The sequence below is a fragment of the Squalius cephalus genome (assembly GCF_949319135.1).
Source record: "Squalius cephalus genome assembly, chromosome: 17".
NCBI lineage: Eukaryota > Metazoa > Chordata > Actinopteri > Cypriniformes > Leuciscidae > Squalius > Squalius cephalus.
The window spans coordinates 16,871,746-16,892,523 of record NC_137138.1 but is presented as its reverse complement, the minus strand read 5'-3'; the positions used below and the strand labels follow the sequence as shown (position 1 = coordinate 16,892,523).

General features: G+C 37.4%; 1 protein-coding gene across 6 annotated transcripts in view; it reads right to left on the bottom strand.

Moving 5' to 3' along the window:
* The window catches only part of cadm1a (cell adhesion molecule 1a), a 279,212-nt gene extending 260,840 nt beyond the window's left edge, over positions 1 to 18,372 (bottom strand). For all 6 annotated transcript variants that reach the window (XM_079898242.1, XM_079898244.1, XM_079898246.1 and 3 more), the window contains exon 1: positions 18,202 to 18,372. In XM_079898242.1, coding sequence (XP_079754368.1) covers positions 18,202 to 18,292 — 91 coding nt within the window. In that variant the 5' untranslated portion in view covers positions 18,293 to 18,372. The remainder of the gene's footprint in view (positions 1 to 18,201) is intronic.
* Positions 18,373 to 20,778: the final 2,406 nt, after the last annotated feature.

Here is a 20,778-nt window from a genome sequence, read left to right as displayed (position 1 = left end):
CCCAGCAAATGAAATGCAAGAGCAGAGCAGCCACAATGGACCGCCTGAATGGGCTGAAATGAGTTAGCCGAACATAAAGAAGAGGATGAATAAGGACGGACCGCAAGACCCGGTGGATTTGTGGCCAGCGGAGGTGGGGGGTGATTCTGGAACCTGAATGAGAACTCTCAGGCCAATCAAACTCAATCAAACCAAACTCTTAACCTCTGCTGGCGGATGACCTCGAACATAGAAGCGCCTCTTCTCCTTCTGCTCATAATCATGACTTAAAGACTCGAGAGATAATCACATACACGGTTTCTGTGGAGGGAACATATTTACTGTAGACACTGGAAGAAGTCAATATTCGGCCTTTTAAATAGGTCAGAATGTAACAACTCGCCGCATTGTACAGCAAATCTAGACGGCGCACATATGTAGCTGAGACATCTCAATTTATCACCAAAAATATCAACTAGTAATTTAAGACTTTATCTGAATTTTGTCATCTAGATTTTGATCTTTCACAGGTGTTGTCCCACCATGTGTGTGCTATCTGAGAATTGCACATGTAAATGCCTGTTGTGACTACTTTCTATAAAAGCATTAGTAGGCCATACTTTTACTATCTGAGGATGTATGACATTATGAAGCTGTGCCAAACACTTAAGCACATGATAAGCACATCAAGAATGACATTCTGAAATTGTGACAAACACTTAAAGAAATGTCAAGCGCTTCAGGAGCAGAGCGATAGAATACAACAATCCTCTGACCATGCTGAGAGACAGCTTGAAAATATAAGCAGCCCTCTTTTCCACCCATTTAAATTTAACCGTTAGGTATACGAGATGACAGATTGCAAATTTTTCGCTTGCGTACCGTAGCTTTTATCTGATAGCTACAAAAAAAAAGAAAGAAAAACAATAGGATAGCATAAGCAAATTACTGTGAGGCTTATTTCTTCACTAAGCTCATTTTCCACTGAAATGCTCTTCCAACATCACAGATAAGGCTAGGAAAACACTCAAAGCTCGACATCTTGTTCTCTGACAGGGTGGATCAGAGCAGAGCTCCTCGTGCACATAAGAGGGGGTTAAAGCAGAAATAAAGCCAACACCAATCCCTCAAGACTCCCAGCGCGGATGTTGGGTGCGCCAGACGGGAGAGTCAGGCCCCCAGAAGGCTTCGTTGGCGATGTTCAGCCACAGAATTGCTGTAAGTGCCTCGTTAAATGCCGAAACCTGGAAAACAATCGTGTTAATGAGTGAGAATGCCAGACGTCACAATGCATTCAATCCAGCGGGGCTCTGAACCTGGCCCCTGGCTCCTCGGCCAGAGCTAAAAAGACACAATATTACAATTAGCATGCTGATTAGCACCTGCCCAGACTCACTGGGAATGACAGGGGGCTAATGACAAAGTGAGCCAGTGTTGTATATCATGTTCATTGGTAAATATCAACCACTTGGTATTCAGTGTGCCCGCATATGTGCCCTCTTCAGAAAAAAAGGAATTGTTTAGTTGAAAGCAAGACTGAGGGAGACAGTGGCCACTGGTGTGTCTCATTATTTCCATCCATGTCTGAAAATCAGAGCTGCAAAGCCTTTAATTGTCCACAACATACATTTAATGAGCAGCTTTTAGACACAAAACGTTCTCCTGTCTGTAATGTTTTATCACTAATGACGCAACTTGCTTTTCATATGAGAGGAGACTCAAACGATACTCTGAAAATATCTACAGTAACAACAACAGCGGGAATATCTGATGATGCAAAAAGCAAAGAAACTCTCAGAGGGTGGGTCGGGAACTGGCTTTATATGCTGTTAAAAGGGCAACCTTGTGAGATTACTACATTCCCTGTGTTGAGTTTATTTTTTATCACAGCATTGTTTATCACCTCACTTCCTGTTCCAAGTGAATCAATATGCAGTCAATCTCGAAGCAAGGAGAACGCATCGATTTGCTTCTTAAGGCTGTACAACCTTTAATCTCCTGAAACGTCGCCGAGCCCCTGAATGCTTTGAGGACACTTTATGCTGGACTGTGCAAAAGCTAAACAGGGCAGGAAATCTATGCACAATCAACAATCCAGCCTCTTACGGCTAACCTAAGGGCAAAAGGTGGAGCGTGTTTTGGCTCTGTTGAGGCAACCTATAAGCTGAGATTTAACTCTTTATTGATTCTCCACAGGAAATTCAGGTAATTTCCCTGCATTTGTTTAGAGCGTGTCCATTTTATTGGTCATCCCGATGTGAGTTTCAGTTGCACAACGGTGCATAAACTTAAGTGTCACTAAAACGAAATCTAGTGTGAATAGTGTGTACCACTTGAAAATTGTGTTTGCCCCAACTCTGATTTACTGTGAATACATTCAAAATGTATTCTACCATTGTTTTCTCTGATTGCGAGTAGGAAGGTAATTATTTCTATGAAAGAACAGGATGAAGATGATTTTTGGTAATAGGTTTTTCATGAGGGTTTTTGTGGCAGGCTTTGTGAGATGCCAAGGCCAATGAATATGTACACTGTCCGCTGTTTGATAAAGTTTGAAATTAATTAGTGGCTGCTAAACAACTGAACTCATCAGGCCTGTATTTATGAGACAATTCCCCTGAGTGTTTGGAGAATAATCCAGAAGTTTGAGCTGCTATCCATTATTAATTAAACAAGGACAAGTTAGTTCTCATGTCCTATGCATACCACTGAATTTAACAGCACAATGAGTCACATTATACTCTGTTTTATACCAAACCCTGATCAGGCTTTTGTTTCAGAAGAAAGCAACTAAAACAACTTTGAAGAAAATGAAGACTACATTGAAGAAAATTAAGACTACAGCAAATCACAACAATTTTGCAGCATATGCCTTGAGAATAAGTAAACAAATATGTCTATTAGGCAGATGTGTCTGTTTGTCAGCCATTTAAATGATTCATAATTTTTAGCATTATTTAACAGGCTTCAGTAATCCAAAGAGAAAGATCAGACAACTAATTTTTGTCAGAGAACATAAATGTAGTTAATTTTGTCATATTTTTCTAATTTGGTCTTATCAGTCTAACTTCATCATTTTAACCATTATACACAATGATTAAAATGACTATCACAATTATATAAATTGTAATCTTCATTACAGAGCATGATTTTTTGTCATGAGAAATTTATTTGTAAATTTCATCAGGTTGCACTTTCACCTATAAGCACAAATCAAGGAAATGCCAACTCGTTAGCATGGTTTATTTTGCGCATTTTTAACTTATCTAGTTTCCCGATTCATAAAATTAGGAAACAAAAAAAAAAAAAAAAAAAAAGACTTGCATTTATTACACAATCAGTCACAAACAATATGGTCAAGAGCCATGTTTGGATTGATTACAGTTCATCACTCAGAATGTTTGATTGCAGATTTAGTCGCAGCAAACAGCACAAGGCCTTGTGAAGAAACAGACTGGCTGTATTACACACACATGGAATCAAAAACTCCAGCGTACATGTTTGTCTGTGTTTTCAAATCATCTGCTGTTTTTCTACAGTGTAGGGACACTGATACAGATTTGTTTTTGTTTTTTTCCTTTTTAAGAGGAAAGCTCTGATTGGTGGATTTCAACTCTTGACATCTGCCAATCCCAAGCATAGAAGCTTGTTAAATAGTCTATTTTTTTTTTCTGAAAAAGAGAGACGTGTGTGTTTATGTCGAATTGCCGTAAAGCAATTCGTGTTTCGCGCTCGCGCTCGTTCTCGTTCTCGCTTCTCACGAGACTTCCAATTTCTGTCTTACCGGGACGGCAGTCCCCAAGTTGCAAGGTTGGTTTTCCACCTGGGAACGCTGGGGGGAGCAGGGAAAGTCATCAATATCACCAGAATAGGTTGTTTAACCATCCAAATGATTTCTAGACAGTTTTATTAAGTTAAAAAAGTTACCAAGTTCTCCTTTAAACCTTAATGACGTCCCGAACCTGTAGGACAATTTATTCTACAAAACACAAATGATGATATTTTGAAGAACATCACAACTGTCTCAGTTTGTTTGGACCCTGCTGACTTTCAATTTATGGACCAAAAAAAAAAAAAAAAAAAAAAACATTTTGCATCTTCTTTTGTGTTCTACAAAAGAAGAAAATAGTCATACAGGTTTGGACAGATTTTTCATTTTTGAACGAACAAGCCCTTTACATACACAAAGTGCAGTGGTCTCGTCACTTTTCATTCAGATTGCAAGCTCAAAATGAAGCATATTTCTTGCACTGGGATTCAAGAGCTGTACAGGAGATGCTATCAACATATTTTAGTGTGTTTTCTTTCCGAATAATGCAGATGTTCAAGAACTGTTTATGAATATGAGTGCAATGAAAATTGTTTGCTTCCAGTAATTTTTGTTTAAAACAAAAATTTAACTGGTTCTGAATAATTTCAATCCTAGACTTAAATATAATCTACTCATTATACACAGAAACTCACAAATCTGTAATAAAACTTCAATGGATCTACAGGGTTTATTTCCAGCTTTCTAGACACTCGTTCTTCCCTCTTGCCATCTGCTAAGAAAACATGAATAAGCGGGTGCATTATTTAGCAATTAACGAAAAGTACACTAAGTGGGTGATTTTAATGATTCATAAACTTCTTTTTGCTGGAAATTACATTGCAGGACCTAAATAGGCACTCTGCAAGGGTTTATTGGTTGGAACAAGACTGAAGCACATTTATTTGAACTGCCTAAACAAGTGATGACACCGAACATACATTATACTGCACGAAAAACCGTGTGAGCATAACAAAACTCAGGGTAGAACAAAGTATCCACCTACACCACATCCAGTGCACTATCGCTCCCCATTAGAGACTACACGCACGCCCCACTCTTAGCACTTTATCATGGTCCTTAAATAGGGCAGTGGAATTATAAAGGAAGTCATTAGATTTAATTAGACCAATTAGATCCAAATTGGAACAGAATGATGCAGGTACATGCCACCAAACAACATGGCACCGATACAGTGAATCCTAATTGAAGTGCAGACTAGACAGAGGAAGGGATAAAAGACAAATAGCAGCAGGCACATTTACGAATAAAATGTAGCCTCAAAAGCAACAGAGACACCATTCCCGACCCATATATGCATGCATCAATCTCACAGAGAACTGGGGACCACACTGCCTTTTTTGTGATTGGCAGTGTTTAGAAGAAAACTGCAGGCCTCCCTCCCCACAGGTTCAGCTGATTATTCTCAAAAGACAAGCCGAGCTGCACCATAATCTCCGTGTTTCCATGGGGTCCTGATTGTAGCACAGCCCTGGAAGTTTGATAGAGCAAACTTCAAAGGAATGAGCAAGGTAAGGTGCCTGCTCTCTCGGGATTGCGGTTGTGCAGGCGAGGGTATCGAAGCATGAATTATCTATTAGTGTGACTGATATTACAGCAGGGGCCCTATTTTGAGACTGAAATAGACATATATATCATGAACTTGTGGCTGCGTGGCGTTTTTCGTGCTGCCACTAAAGGCTGATAATCTAACGGAGTCATTAGACCACTCTTATTAGACCACATTCGATGAGCCATGGATGCACATAAATGGTACACGTCAAAACACACAGCACAATTGAAATTACATTTATATCCACAAAAAAAAAAATATATACATCTTGAAAAGAAAAAAAATTGTCTATTCATGCTGGAAAAGTACTAGTGAATCCATAGTGAAAAGTGAAAAGTGGAAAGAAAAAAAAACAACCTTTAACTGCATATAAGACTTTAACCTTCTGTGAAAATCAGCATGAAGACAAAACTGCCAACTGAGCAAGCTTTTTTTAGGCACATTTCAAAGAAATGTGGGAGGAATCTCAAAGATCTGCAATAATATTCAGTGTGCACAGGCTCAGCATTTGGCAGACAGTTGCGCTTGAAGAGAAGGTACTAGATGATCCAAGAAAAACATTGTCGAGTCCCCCACCAGCCCCTTTCACAACAATGTACACAAGGCCAAACACTTCACAGCCACAATTTGCAGTACACAAAAATGAGCGCAGCACATCACTTACGTATCTCCATAATTTTCAAGCTGTGAAACGAGACCCTGTGGAATTAAAATATGGCATTTGTATGGAGATCGTATTTTTGTCATCAACCACCACTTGCTTTGTGGACAACCATCCCAACTGCTTTAGAATACCACTGGGAAGGGAAGCCAAACGTTATAATACATCATAAAACTTTCATTTCATCATTATCTCCTCTGTCTCTATATCTGCTTTATGTTCATCTGACTTGAATTCCACATGCCACTGTATGCCCTGAACCATAATCTTCCAATTCTACAACAATTTCCTCTTTTCTCAACCCAGAAAGGGTAGCTTGCCATCCTATCTGTGCCTTCTGTCTTGTTACTGTTCAGGGGTGACTGTCTGACCTGAAGAAAAAAAAAGCCAGATGGCTTCTTTAACTAAGCTCTTGTCTGAAGCCCAAATATGTCTGTTGTCAGCACAGTAGGGGGACAAAAGAAGAACCCCCTAAAATAGCAGGATTAAAAAATCCAGATTGGGAAGATTTTGTCTACATGGCATAAGCACACAAGGAGGGTTGCTAGTCAATTGCATGAGCCTTTAAGACCTTAAGGCAAGCTAATATCCTTTATTTCATCACACTTATCACGAAATCATATCGAGTATTTAAGAATCCACAAATTACTGGATTAGACATCCTAGCAAAAAAGATGATTAAACAAATCTTCATGCGAGACAACATTGGTGACCGGATATTTTAAAGTCTAGTTAAACCGATGACATACTCACAAAAACAAAAACATTAAACTAATACAAATTTTAAGCCGTAAATATACCATTTAAAAGTTGGGGTCGGTAAATTATCATTTTTTTCATTAATTTTTGAAAAGTTGATCAAAAGTATTATATCAAAAGTATTTAAGTATTTATTTACCAAGATTGTTGGAGTGTATGAAATACATACTGTATATAGGCCTATAGGCAACAGTGTATGTGTTATCATTTAACCTATATTCTTGCACACTTAAAAGGCTTTCATGGCAGAAAACTGCTGCTGCGCTGTACTCTAGGTAACAAACATAGTACCAAATATTTTGAAATGTTTTAATATATTGATTGAATAAAAAAAAAAATTTGGATTGCCTTTTGATTTGTAATGTTATTCTGAATAAAAGTATTATAATATTACTAACTAACAGATTTATGTATAAAATAACTATATTATATAATTATAATATCATTAGTAATTACTATAGTAATATTTAGCACTAATGCATGAATATATATATTACAATATAGTATAATCCAGAGTAGAAATATTAAATTACAAACAGTAAAATAATGTAGTTATACAGTACTGTTCTGTATGCTGTAAATTGCATTACATTAATATATTTTTAATATTGCATTTACATTTTACATTTACATTTATTCATTTAGCTGACGCTTTTATCCAAAGCGACTTACAATTGCTATATATGTCAGAGGTCGCACGCCTCTGGAGCAACTAGGGGTTAAGTGTCTTGCTCAGGGACACATTGGTGTCTCACAGTGGATTCGAACCCGGGTCTCTCACACCAAAGGCAGGTGTCTTATCCATTGCGCCACACCACCCTTTGCTGTCACCCTATGCCATTGCCATATTGCTGTCAATCGATAAAAAAAAGCTTATTTATTTCATAACTAATGTCAAAGTTTTTAATATATTTTTATATTGTAATAATTTAATCTCCAAATTGATGTAAAAACAACATAAAGACAGTATATTTTAAATATTTGTTTAATGGCATCTTTTTATACGGATGAAGGCCAGTATACCAATACCGATACCAATACTGATACTGATGTCTCATTGAATTAGATTTTTTTTTTATCAATTGTAGCCATTAATAATAGCTGTTCAACATTACAGTATAATTGAAAGCAGGGCTCCAGACTAACTTTTTTTATTAGGAGCGCTGTAGCCCTTGACTTAAAATTTTAGGAGCGCAAGCAGAAAATTTAGGGGCACACCTTCACATTTTCCCCCTAAATAACTATTACAGACAAATGCTTTGATAATAAATAGACTTAACGTACAGAAATTATGGTGCAGTTTTATTTTAAGATCACAGGGCTCCAGACTAACATCTGAGGGCAGCGGCACTAAGTTCTACAGAAAGTGTTTGGTAGCACTGTGGGATGACAAAGCACTGAGCTTAATTTGAGGTGTATAGATAAAGTTAACTTTAATTATTATCATTCATAATGTCTTAATATTAATTCAAAAGCAAAATGAGTGACAAAATAGATATTAGGGAGAGAAAATAGCCAATAAGCGGCGCCCTCAGCAGCTATGTTTACAATGGTAATTTAATTTTATGGTAATTTTAAATAAGTGTGAGTTTTCCTACTTCTTGAAACTTTCAGTTTTATAAATAGAGACAATCTTTAAAGGATGAACAAAAATGTTTTGGGCAACACATTAAAAATAACATTTAAATATGATATAGTTTTGAAGTGCTGGAAAAAGATGTACGCTACTTTTATAACCATAGTATACCATAGTTATAGTTATGCCTGGTTCAGATTACACAATTTTTTTGTATGTTACGATAGTCACTGTGTCAGATTACACGATTTTGACTCCTAAAAATGTTGTCATGTCGTGGACAGGAAACATGTCAGACTACACGTTGCTTTACGATCAGTCATCACGAGCCGTCTCACACACACATTCACTCGCACATATATGCACGCACGCACGCACGCACGCACGCACGCACGCACGTAAATATAACACCGTGTTTCCCATTCATTGATTCATCTGTGGCGGCCTGCCACAATATCAACTTTGTTGATAAATACAAAGAGATTTCAGAAATAGATTTCAGTACTTCCCATTAACCTAGAATGTGGCGCCCGAAATCTCATAATAACATAAAAGGTCTTATGTTGTGTTTTGCGTCGTTGCTGTCAGTGAAACAAACTAAAATCGAAAGCGCGATAAGTCCTGTCTGTCTTATCTTTGATAAGATTGTCCTTATCAAAAGACTGTCTGTTTGAGCTGTGCAAAGAGAAGTGCGCTCTTCACTCAAGTGATCAGTTCACAGTGAATGAATGCAGTGAACTCCATGGCCCTGTCCCAAATGGCACCCTAAGCACTCACGGTCTTCCTACGAGTCCACACTTACGTGACGTAACGCCATTTTGACTCTCGGGAAGAAGTCTGCTGCAGTGCTCGCATCAGTGCGGGCTCGGAAAAGTGTTCATTGACGGCGCATATCGACCGCAAAGGGGGCGCTCGCAAGCACCCTTCTGAAACCTAAATTGAAAAGTTTTCATTGTTTTGACACATGTAACCTTGTAAACGGTGCTTTAAGATTTTCAGGTAGTTCTACCAGGTAGGACATAAATATATATATTTTTTCCCCTTTTGCTTTGATTAGTAATGACAGACATCACAGCAGCAGGTTTATTAGGCTGCTGCCACTTTAAGACCTGCCGCTGCTACACATCACACAGATCTGATATGCATCGCCTTTTCTCACAACTCTAAGTTAATTTAAGACTTCATTTAACTCATTTGAGACTGTGCATTCGAGGATACTAGACAAAATGGGAATTTTAGCATAATTGTTTGTTTTTGTCAGTTCAAGTGCTGTCTGAAGCTTAATTAAACTGTTTAAGTTTTATGCATTCATTTGATTACCACCCTTTTGATATTTTTGTATTGAATCATAAATCCAGATAAATTAAAACAATTTCTGAAAACAACATTTCATATTATTGTAAAAGTAATAATAATAAATTAAGTTGATCAAGTTTTACGAATTCAATTGATTAGAAAAGCTTTTTGATTGTTGAAATGTAATTAAACTATTAAAATGAAATCCAGAAAAATAAAAACGTAAAACACAGAATGTGGGGGGAAAAAATTAAAAATTTCATCATAGGGCCCTAAAAAATTATTTTTGTTCAACTTTCAATACATTTTTAGTTAAATTGTATAGGCCAAGTTTCATGATTTCAATTAATTAGGCATGCTTTCTTGATTTTTTAGGATTCTTTGAAGAATATAATGTTCAAAAGAACATTTATTTGAAATAGATTAAAAAAAATTATAAAAAAGTTAATGTACTGTCACTTTTGATCAAATGCATCCTTGCTTAAAAATATATACACGAAAGCCATTTTCTCCAGCTTTGAAATGGTCCAAATGTTAAGAACCAAACCACTTTTATAACAAACTCAGTAGATAAACAAGCACGGCATGAACATTTCTACATTCCAATTTGCAGATCTGACTTGTGCGCCAATTCAGTGCTCGAGCATCGCTGTGAAATGAACATAACTACCCTCATAATAACCACACCACAAAATGGAGCTGTAGCCAGAGACATTCACACATTAAAGGGGACACTTGATTCTAAAGGGGTCACAGAGCACACATAAAAGAAACTTCATAAGAAGCTCAGCAATAACTTTAATGCAGCATAGGACAGTTCATTCCTGCTCTAAAGGACACCCTGGGAATGCTATGCTGAAATAAACTAAATCTCCCTAGGCCTGGAGTCTCTTCTTTATGTAAAAAGCACAATAACATGTCTTTGCTGATGGACAAATCTGACGGGGACATCAGTGGATGACAAAAATGACTGAAAGCAGCTTATTCCCAAACACTACTGCGAGTCCATCAATGTGCTCTGAGTGACCGGATTACTGAATATCTGTTCAGGGAGTGCATAAAAACACATGATTACAGGCATTTGGGGCTTGGTGTCTGCTATTCTATTTTAAAGTTGAATAGATTATTTTACAACACTGTTTTAATGCGTAAGAGTAACCATGTTTTTTTTTTCAATAAAATCCATGTTTTGTAGTTTTTGCTTCAATTGGTTTTTGCTTCAGCGTAAAACTTTACTGTAATCAATGGCATAGCGTCTGGGCATGCATGTGCAAATGGGCCCGGGCGGATTGAGGGCCCGCCCAGGGGAACCTTTTAATTAAAACGAGAGAATTCATTTTTAATTCATGGCCACGATAAATATATTTTTGTATTCATGTCATGTGCAGAAATTTCCTGTTTCTCCGTAATTTCTTGTGTGCATTTGTTATTTTTTGCACACCGCGGTTGCCGTAGAACTACAGCATCATTTTTTTAACGACACTACATGACCGCGCCAAATTAAAAAAGAAAACATTGTGAGAGGTTAGTGGAGAGATACAACAAAGACTTCCACAACAGTTGTTCGCATTCCATACAGCCTTTAAAAGACAAATCTCTAGGATGAAAACAGTTCAAGATTTGGCCAGTTTTTTTACTGTTCAGAACAACTATCACATCTAGCTTCAGCATCATCTGCACCGTTTTAGTTCTTTTTTTTACCATTCCTGTTCCTTCCACGAAGCGCTCATTTTCAAAGCTGAAGCTAATAAAAAATTATTTGCGGAGCACCATGTCGCAGAACAGACTATCGGGACTAGTAATTCTTTCCATTGAGAATGCACAAAGCCGTGAATTAAACACCAAGGACATCGTGGATGAATCTGCCTAAAGAAAGGCCTGGAGAATGCAACTAAAATTAGTGAGTAGTTTTGTGTTTTTACATTTTGGGCCACTGTGCTAAGATCTTTTGTGTTTGCATGTAGTAGTTTAGTATTAACATTGGCTGAGTCTTGGTTATTTTTGACTTTTTTTTAGTTCCATTCTAGGGTGTGTTTCCCAAAAGCATCATTGGCCAACTATGATCGCAATTTCCATTGAACTCTATTGGTAACGACGGAACTTGCGACCATAGTTGGCTTTGGGAAACGCACCCCAGGTTGTGAAAAGTTGTAGGGTAAAGTGTGTTTTATTTATGGTATTGTTTGGTATGGTATTTTCTTGATAGGCTACAGTGAACATCTATAAATGTAAATATTTTTGGCATATGGACCCGGGACTGACTTGCTACTAGGGCTGCACGATATGAGGAAAAGCTGCGATGTGCGATAACATTGTTTAATATTGCGATGACGATATGACTTGCGATAAATATTCAAATGTGAATGTTAGCTATAGCTAACAACAATTCCTGCATTTTTTTTTTTTTTTTTAAATAGACATTGTACGTCTATTCAGATTACGCGATTTAGCGCGAGTGAGTGAGCGAGGGACAGCGAGGGACAGTGAGTGTGTGTGTGTGTGTGTGTGTGTGTGTGCGCGAGTGAGTGAGCGAGGGACAGTGAGTGTGTGTGTATGTGTGTGTATGTGTGTGTGTGTGTGTGTGTGTGTGTGTGTGTGTGTGTGTGTGTGTGTGTGTGTGTGTGTGTGTGTGTGTGTGTGTGCGCGCGAGTGAGTGAGCGAGGGACAGTGTGTGTGTGTGTGTGTGCGCCAGTGAATGTTTGCGAGTGAATGTGTGCGTGTGACGGCACGCGATGACTGGTCGGAAAGCAACGTGTAGTCTGACATGTCTCGTCCATGACACGACAAGATTTTAGGAGTCAAAATCGTGTAATCTGACACCGTGACTATCGTAACAGACACAAAAATCTTGTAATCTGAACCAGGTGTTATTCATCGTGTCAGGCTGTCTGTTGCGATGTGTTCATCGCGCGAGTTCATATCGCGATGACGATGAAAATTCGATGTATCGTTCAGCCCTACTTGCTACGCCACTGACTGCAATACTATGTAGATTTGCAATACTGGTTCTCTGCACATGCACAGTATCTACTTAACTAATGCGGCATTCTACACCCATCTGTCTAGCTCATTTGTACAAAGCCCCTAACTGTAAACAGTCTGTGATTACTGACTATATTTTAGGGATGAGTCACAATAGTCCAACAACCACCTATTTAACACTATTTTGTTTCTTTCCCTGCCATGGACACAAGTAATAAACCACTTGACTTGACTGAAGATTTATAAGGTAAGGCTGCTCTGTTTTTTGGCACATATTGCACAAAAAAATAATAAATTCTCCTAAAATGTTTCAAGGGAATCCAGATCATTAATAACAGTTAAATGCAATTCTAATCTGCCTTTGATACTGACATGAAAACTACAATCCCTGTGGCAAGTTAGCAAATACAAACACTATTTTTAATCTGATGTTGACCCAAGACATGCCACTTCCAGAGTACTGAGGAATTCTTGCCGTGTGGTTAGATGAATCGCAGATCACCCCAGCGGGCCACCGTACAGCATTTCACCAGACACAGAGATTACAGCCTGACCTATTTTGTTTTATTAGGAAAAACGAATCCTTTTGACATAGTAGGTCAGAGGAGCCAGTACAAATGGCTACATTTTTTCCATTGTAAAACAAACATTGCCTGTACGCACTGCCTTTCACATTTGCTCTTCAAGTGTGACCTGATAAAATAATATTAATAAACACTAAGGTAGTGTGAAGGGGACAGAATGATGAGTGTCAGCCATGCTGATATAAAGCCCCGGCGATCTTAAATAAGTAGATGAAACGGGGAGTGAGATACAAATTGTAATGTACCCAATGATTCAATGTCAGACCACAATAAAATGACAAGCGCAAAAAATAGGCTAGCCAAGCGCTTGTGCATTGGCTGTAATGAATGGACTGAAACTCCAAAAGATTGCGTGCACATTTATCTTTTTGTCTGCATGCTGCGACTCAAAGCTACAAAAAGCTCTGAACAATACAAGCTGTGAACAAAGAGAACTATCAAAGAACAAATTGTTATCCAGAAAGAAGAGTCAACAATTTCCAAGCCATTTAACATCTTCAATGGATCCAACAAGTTCAATTCTTGCTGGATGGACTAAATATGTAATCCAGCGTCTTGAGATTTCCGAAATATGAACAGACCAACCTCCAAGCATTTGACTGTAGTGATTTCTGAACCAAAGAGTCATCTTTTATCTTCATGTGTACTGCAAGAGGAAAAACTCATTGGTGCTTATCAGAGAGCACTAAATCCTTATTTGTACAGCTAGAAAATAAATGGATGTGCCTCCCAAGGGACCTTACTTTATGATAACATATACAGTACATATCTCCTGTCTCTTGATGGGAATAGATATATTTTGAGAAAAGAGCAGCGATTAACCTTATACACAAGACATCTGAGTGGGTGAATTGGTCTTAATGGTAATGCTAATGGATGCTAGTAATCTCTATTTAATGAGAACTTGCTCAGTGTGAGCTGCAATATAATGATGAGTTAAACTGCTAATCATCAGCAGCTATCCAACAAAAGATGGAATGTGGGAAGTTGTGGTGGTGCTGTGTTTCACAATTTGACCCTTTGGTTCATCAGCTGTCTGCAAAACAATTTAACAGTCACATTGAGCGTTAAAAAACAGTCTCAGCTTCCACCAAGCATCAAGGCGCAACTGCATAATGACAGATTATAAATAATGTTCAATGAAACAATTCAGTGATTGAAATAAATTGCCTTTTTTTTTTCCGTCTCTAATATTAAAGGAAACAAATATATAATACATAAATATGTCAAATGAATATATAATCTATTTATCTGATAATGTAGATTAAGATATGAATTAATAAAAAACTTGTCTGATGTCTGAGAACTGAGAAATGAACTGTCTGAGAACTACTAAAATGCAATTCAGTGTCTGAAGCACTTTTTAAAGCATGTTTTGTTTGTTTTGGGAGATACATGGAGCGGCTGATTGCATGACAATGAATTCTTGGGGATTCTCTTACTCAGCAAAGAAGCATCCCAGTTTGGCTTCTGTACAATAAAGCATCCTTGTTGGACATTTCACCCAAACAAAGAGCAATTTCGAAGAAATTAGGATCAAACAACTCATATGCTGGTCAGCATGTATTTTGCCTTTGTGGCCTCCATTGTGCAGAAACAAGGGAATGTTATTACAGAATTTTAATCAGGACACAACTGCCTTTATTTACTGAAATACAAACATAATTTAATCCATGAGCCATGTTCACAATGGGTTTGAATAGGGCTTTTGTCTTTGTCAAAGTCAATGAGTTCAATGATCATCTAGTGGTTGAGTTTTGTATTGTTTTTAGCATCTTGACTCATCAATCATTATCATCACGTCTGTCAAAGTGGTGTTTAGGCTGAGGCACAACCTGACCTTTGCTTAAAGTATAGGCTATTTCTCCAATTCAAAACATCCAATCCAGATGACAATTTATCTCTCCCTGATTTTCTAATCATGACGCGCACAGTATTTCATTTTCAGTCACCAAATAATTGAGCCATGCCATAAACTTAGCAACTGAGCGAAATGGTATAATAGAAATATACACCATATGACACCATAAGAATGTGTCATCCACTCACACAAGTATAACAAAAACATTACCAATAACACCAGTAATCTCTCTAGATACAGTCCAAACTGAAAGAATTAAGAGAGCTCTAGTCTCTCCTTGCGCTGTCATTTTTACAGAGCAAAGCAACCAATCAATAGTGAGGCGGGCATGGCAGATTCCAGCCGTAATCCTCAAAATATTCTTATGTGGATTAGCTTCTCCCCCAGCCATTTTCATTTTCACTCTGTAAGGTATTAGTCTGACAGCCAAGTGGAGCAAAACAAATAATAGACACTTCAAATGGGAAGAAACGTCTAATAACAGCAACCTGGTTAAGCTGCTGCTTGCCTTTTCTCTATTTCCATATATACTTGTTTGCTGCAGGCCCTAAACAAATGATATGTGCTATATGTTGTGTACCAAACGTTCATCTAATTTGAAAGCAGTATCACTGGCTAATGGAAAATTAAGGGATTCCTTGAAATGTGAGACTGTCACAGCAGGGCTGTTAAGCATACATCTCTGTCCTTTACATTCAAAGACATTGTGTGGAAACACAAAAGCACAATTAAACAATGCTTAAAGCCTCCAAACAATGGGCACAGAAGAGATTCCAAGCATTTACAGAGTCAGAGGGGGTAGTAAGAGTAAATTGATGGAGATTTTGCACAAGTTTGGAAGCAACAGTGATGGTTAGCTGGTATATAGGAAATGCTAGTTGACACATTATAAAAGGCATTTAAGTAATTGTAAGGGTTTGTTTTCTCTAGCAGTGAGGGTGCTAATGCAAACACAGTTCAAACCCTTTATCATATATCATATCATAATATTTTGCTACAGTCATGTAAACACAATAAAACCACACTGTTATACATTCAGACAAGAGTCAACTGTTTAATGAGCATAGATATGCCCCCTACATAATGTGCCAGAGTTTTTGTTAGAAATATTGACTGCCACCTACACACAGTTGTTCAAGTAATGATAGACTAACCACAAAAGGTTTGCTGAAATAACTGTATTACTCATCATCACATTATACTGACTCCACACTACAGATCAAATAGATGATATTGTAACATGTCGATTTCAGAATGATTGCAAGATCGTGTCTATTGCGCAAAAATCATTCTATGAGAACATCAAGAAACTTGATAAGAAAACCGGTTTTTCATGCTATAGCCTATCTATGTACGCTATCGCTGGCACCAAGCACAGCAACGAAACGCATAAAGAAAGGTAAGGCAGGGTGAAGAAAGTCCCTTGTTTTGACACGATGTGATTTTCCAATCACGGACTATTTCTCCTACAAAAGTGAAAGCAGCTTTATGACTGCACACGTTGTCCGAGCATCGTTATCCGGAGGGATAATAGACACCATCTACACTGCATACGAGCGACTCCAAGTTACAATTGTCGCAAAGGGACAAAACTACGCTTCCGAAGCGATGCTTATTAGCCCATATGCAGCTTCTGAGCAGAGGCAGCACGAGCATCGACCAAGACGTTGTTATTTTACCAAGCGAAAAGACCTGCACTTGTTGACTACGTTTGAACACTGCGACTTCTGTTGACAAGAATGAATAGCCTATACTATATAAAGAATAGTATTCTATAAAGAAAGCGGACATAAAATATAAGAGCGGGTAAATAAAAGGTCAGTCTGTTAGGCTACTTAGAGACTGCGTTGAGTGACGGAGGAAAATCTTGGCAGTGCCACGAGCAAGACCATGTTAATTATTTTAATGTTTTCCCAAATGTGATGTGTTTGTTTTAACCACAGCCCCTAAAGTTTGGATATTTATGTATCGAGAAATGAGAACAGTAGTAGGCTACAGAGAAACAGCGCGCGGATGCAGCCAGTTTAGAGCGAGCGGTCACACTCATTGCGCTACTCTGACTTAAAGGGACAGTTCACACAAAAATGACATTTCTGTCATTTATTCACCCTCATGTTGTTCCATGTGGATTGCCAAAGCTGTATGACTATCTTTCTTCCGTGGGGCACAGAAAAAGACGCAAAAAAATGCTAGACTGACAGCTTCACGTCACCATTCACTTTCATTGCATCTTTTTCCATAAAATAAAAGTGAATGGTGACTGAGGCTGTCATTCTGCCTAACATCTCCTTTTGTGTTTTGGATTTGAAAGAACATGAGGAACAGAAAATGACGACCATTTTAAATCTTAGGAGAACTGTCCCTTTAAAACAAAAACATAAGGTGATAAACAACGACGTTCATGCGTATTCCTAAACTTATTCCTTAAACTTAAAGGAACTTATTTACATGCTTATGCGAGCTGCATGAAGCCGAAGCATCGCGGTCCGTGATGCAGATGCAACTGCTCCATCTTTTCATAATCCATTCCAATGACTTGCAAACTCGCAAGGACTCAAAAAGACTGCAATAAATAAAATGTGATTCGAGAACCACAAACAAGAACAATGTCACTTAAAGAAACATAAATTGATAAACAAATCCATTACAATAATCCATTGGAACAGAAGCTGTTATTTCAGAACGCTGCTTTGCGTTCAATAAAGCTCCGTGTATGTTCCGCTCTCCAAAAGGCTGCTAATATAGTGATAACATCTTTACAATGTGTCTGGTTCTAGCTTTACCGCAACTAATTTGCTGGTGAAACAATCTCAGTTCATGTAGCCTAAGGAAGAGAAACATCCCGCTTCCCCCGCACGAGAGAGAGACCCGCAGCAAAAGCAACTGCAGACTTTATCGCGTCAAAGTTAACAAAAATGACCAGAAAACCCACATTTCACACGACCGCTTCAGTTTCGACAACACATATCTAACTTTGTAACCCGTCGGTACTTTGAACTATCACTTTCAATCAAGACGCCACACTGTGTACAAATCTCCGCAGGCGGCGAATGTCCGTCGAGCTGGCTCAACCATTTTTGCCTTAAAATACAAGCAGATTAAAAGAAAAGCACAGTTCCTACCTGTATGGATAGCTGCCGAAATGGTGAATAAAATGAGGAGAGTAGCGAGAGATCCGTTGCTCGTGTTCGCCATGTTGGACACCTGCTTCATTCTGAAGCTCCGGAGTGAGTTGAGCTTCACCTAGAGCAACGGGAGCTGCGCGTTATGAGATGCTGGGAAAGGGCGGGAACAAATACCCATTCAAAAAGAACGTCAATGCATTTAATTCAATCCTTATCGCCTACTGAACCGGGTATCTTGATGTTATTGAACAGATTTTTTTAAAAGACAAATTTGTTTGTTTCTGTAAAAACACCCTGTTGATCAGAAGAAAGAGGCTTCCCTGCCCCTCAAAAAAAAAAAAAAAAAAAAAAAAAGTGCAATTGTAACTATTATAGTTTTCGGCAGAATGCCATCAGTGCAGTTATACAGTTAGCCTACTGTGTTTATTGTTAATAAAACCATAACTTAAACATATTTACCATTGTGTCAATATGTATATTTTGGATATCATTCAAACTATCATAATAATAACATAGCCTACTAATAATACAATTTTCAGTGGTACTAATACCACTGCAGCTAACTATAACAAAATATTTAAGTAGGAACATGGTTACCATGGGTGTTCACAATGTGCAACAGTGTAAGGTCTTTAGAGAAAAAGGGTGCCTCTAGTGGCGTTACCTCTGTTTCTTTCGCTTTCTCTGAACACATGCACAGACATAAAAATTGAATGGAAGATTGGAATGGAATATATTCCATTAGAAATATATATATTTAGGATCAAGGATTCAATGTTAACCGTGTTAATTTGAAAAAGGTATACTGTAAATGCACTCAGCTTTTTGAATGACATTGGAATAAAACACACTGTAAAAAATGATATGATCAATAAGTTATGGCAACATGTTATTACATTGCTTTAACTCATCAAAATAAGTTAATCAATTTAATAACATATTCAATCAATCATTTTTTTAAGTCAGTTTAGTGTAATTTAAGTTGAAATGACTTAAACATCCAAGTTGATTTGACTTAATTTAAGGCAGCAACATTTTTTTTCAATGCAAGTAATGCAAGGGTTTTAAAAAATGAAAGAAAAGTGAAGAAATTGATCAAAAAAAAAAAACAATTGGAAATATAAAAGTGAAAGTCTTGACTATGACATTACTGAAAGCACTGTTATTAGGTGTAATCAGTTCAAAAGTATTCAGAGAAAAAAAAACTTCCTGTTAGATATTTCTTCCCTCAATATGAAAGAGACTTCTCATCAACATAATTATGTTGACTTTTTAATATAAGTTAATTGGGTGCTTTCTCAAATTGACTCGCAGTTGGAGCCAGGGTTGCAAATTGATAAGGTAATCCAGGTAGCTCTACCCTTGGTGGCTCATTATGCTAATTCACTTGGAAGGCTCACAGGGCAAGTGCTTTGATTTTCTGGAGATGAACAGGAATTAAAGAAATGTTTATACAAGACTCACATTTTGATGATACACCCTAATACTTATGGCTGAACATGCTTTTCCGTGTCTTCCTGGCTCAAATTCTTAGGGCATAATGACTGATTGTTCCTGGAAAAAAAACAGATAAATTTAGAAACTAAGACTAAAAGTAGATGAATTGCTTCCTCTTGAAGATTTTCTCCCTTAAGTTTTATTTTATAAGCAAACAGTTCACTCTTCTTTAGTTAGACAAAAGATCAGGGAAAAGTTTCTAACATTAAGATTTCTAAAGTTTTGTTGTATGATTCAAGGTAGGATCAAAGCAACAACTTAAAATGTTATGCAGTCATGAGATACATAAGCACTCTTTCATATAGCCATATATGCTCTGTTGTCAGTGATGTAAAATAAATTTTAGAGTACACCTTTCCTTTAAAGAATATCAAAGCCTGGGTTAGATGAAAGAAACCCCCAAGAGTGGACAACAGACTTCACAATCTTATGTCAGAGCCAAACAGTCATGTTTTGACATTGCTGTCCTAAAGGTTATTTTTCTTCAGAAAAAAAACAACAAAAAAAATCAGTATGCGAGCTCTTTAGTTAATGAAATCTTCCTGTTATTTATTGATTTGCCTCAAGGGGTTTGTTCTTGCTTGTAAATAAGTGATATTCATTTGGTACCAACACTAGAGTGCACACATTGTCCCATGATACTGTCTCAGCAGGGCTCCTCTATAATTATTCATTTAACGACTTTCTCAAAGCACATGATTGTGACGGGAAAAAAGGTATTAAGGATTTGTACAGTATACACATTTGGCTTAGGGGTTGATATATTAAAAGGGGTTGACACACTTTATTAAAATATACTATATTACAAAGCAGTATTAGTCTAATAAATAGGCCTATGGGCAAGATAAAATGTATTCTACCCTCATTAAAAAAACTATAAAACAGTAGCCTAAGGATAAATCTTAAGCTTCACATTGTAGCCTAGTGTTTATTAGTATAACTTTAATATAATTATCAGATTAACTAGTGAGAAACAGTAAAACAGTCATTTTTGGGGGCTCATCTAAAACATTTATACACTTAAAAATGTTCCTTAAAGGTTCTTCAGAAATAGGCTATGTGGCATTGTATTGATTA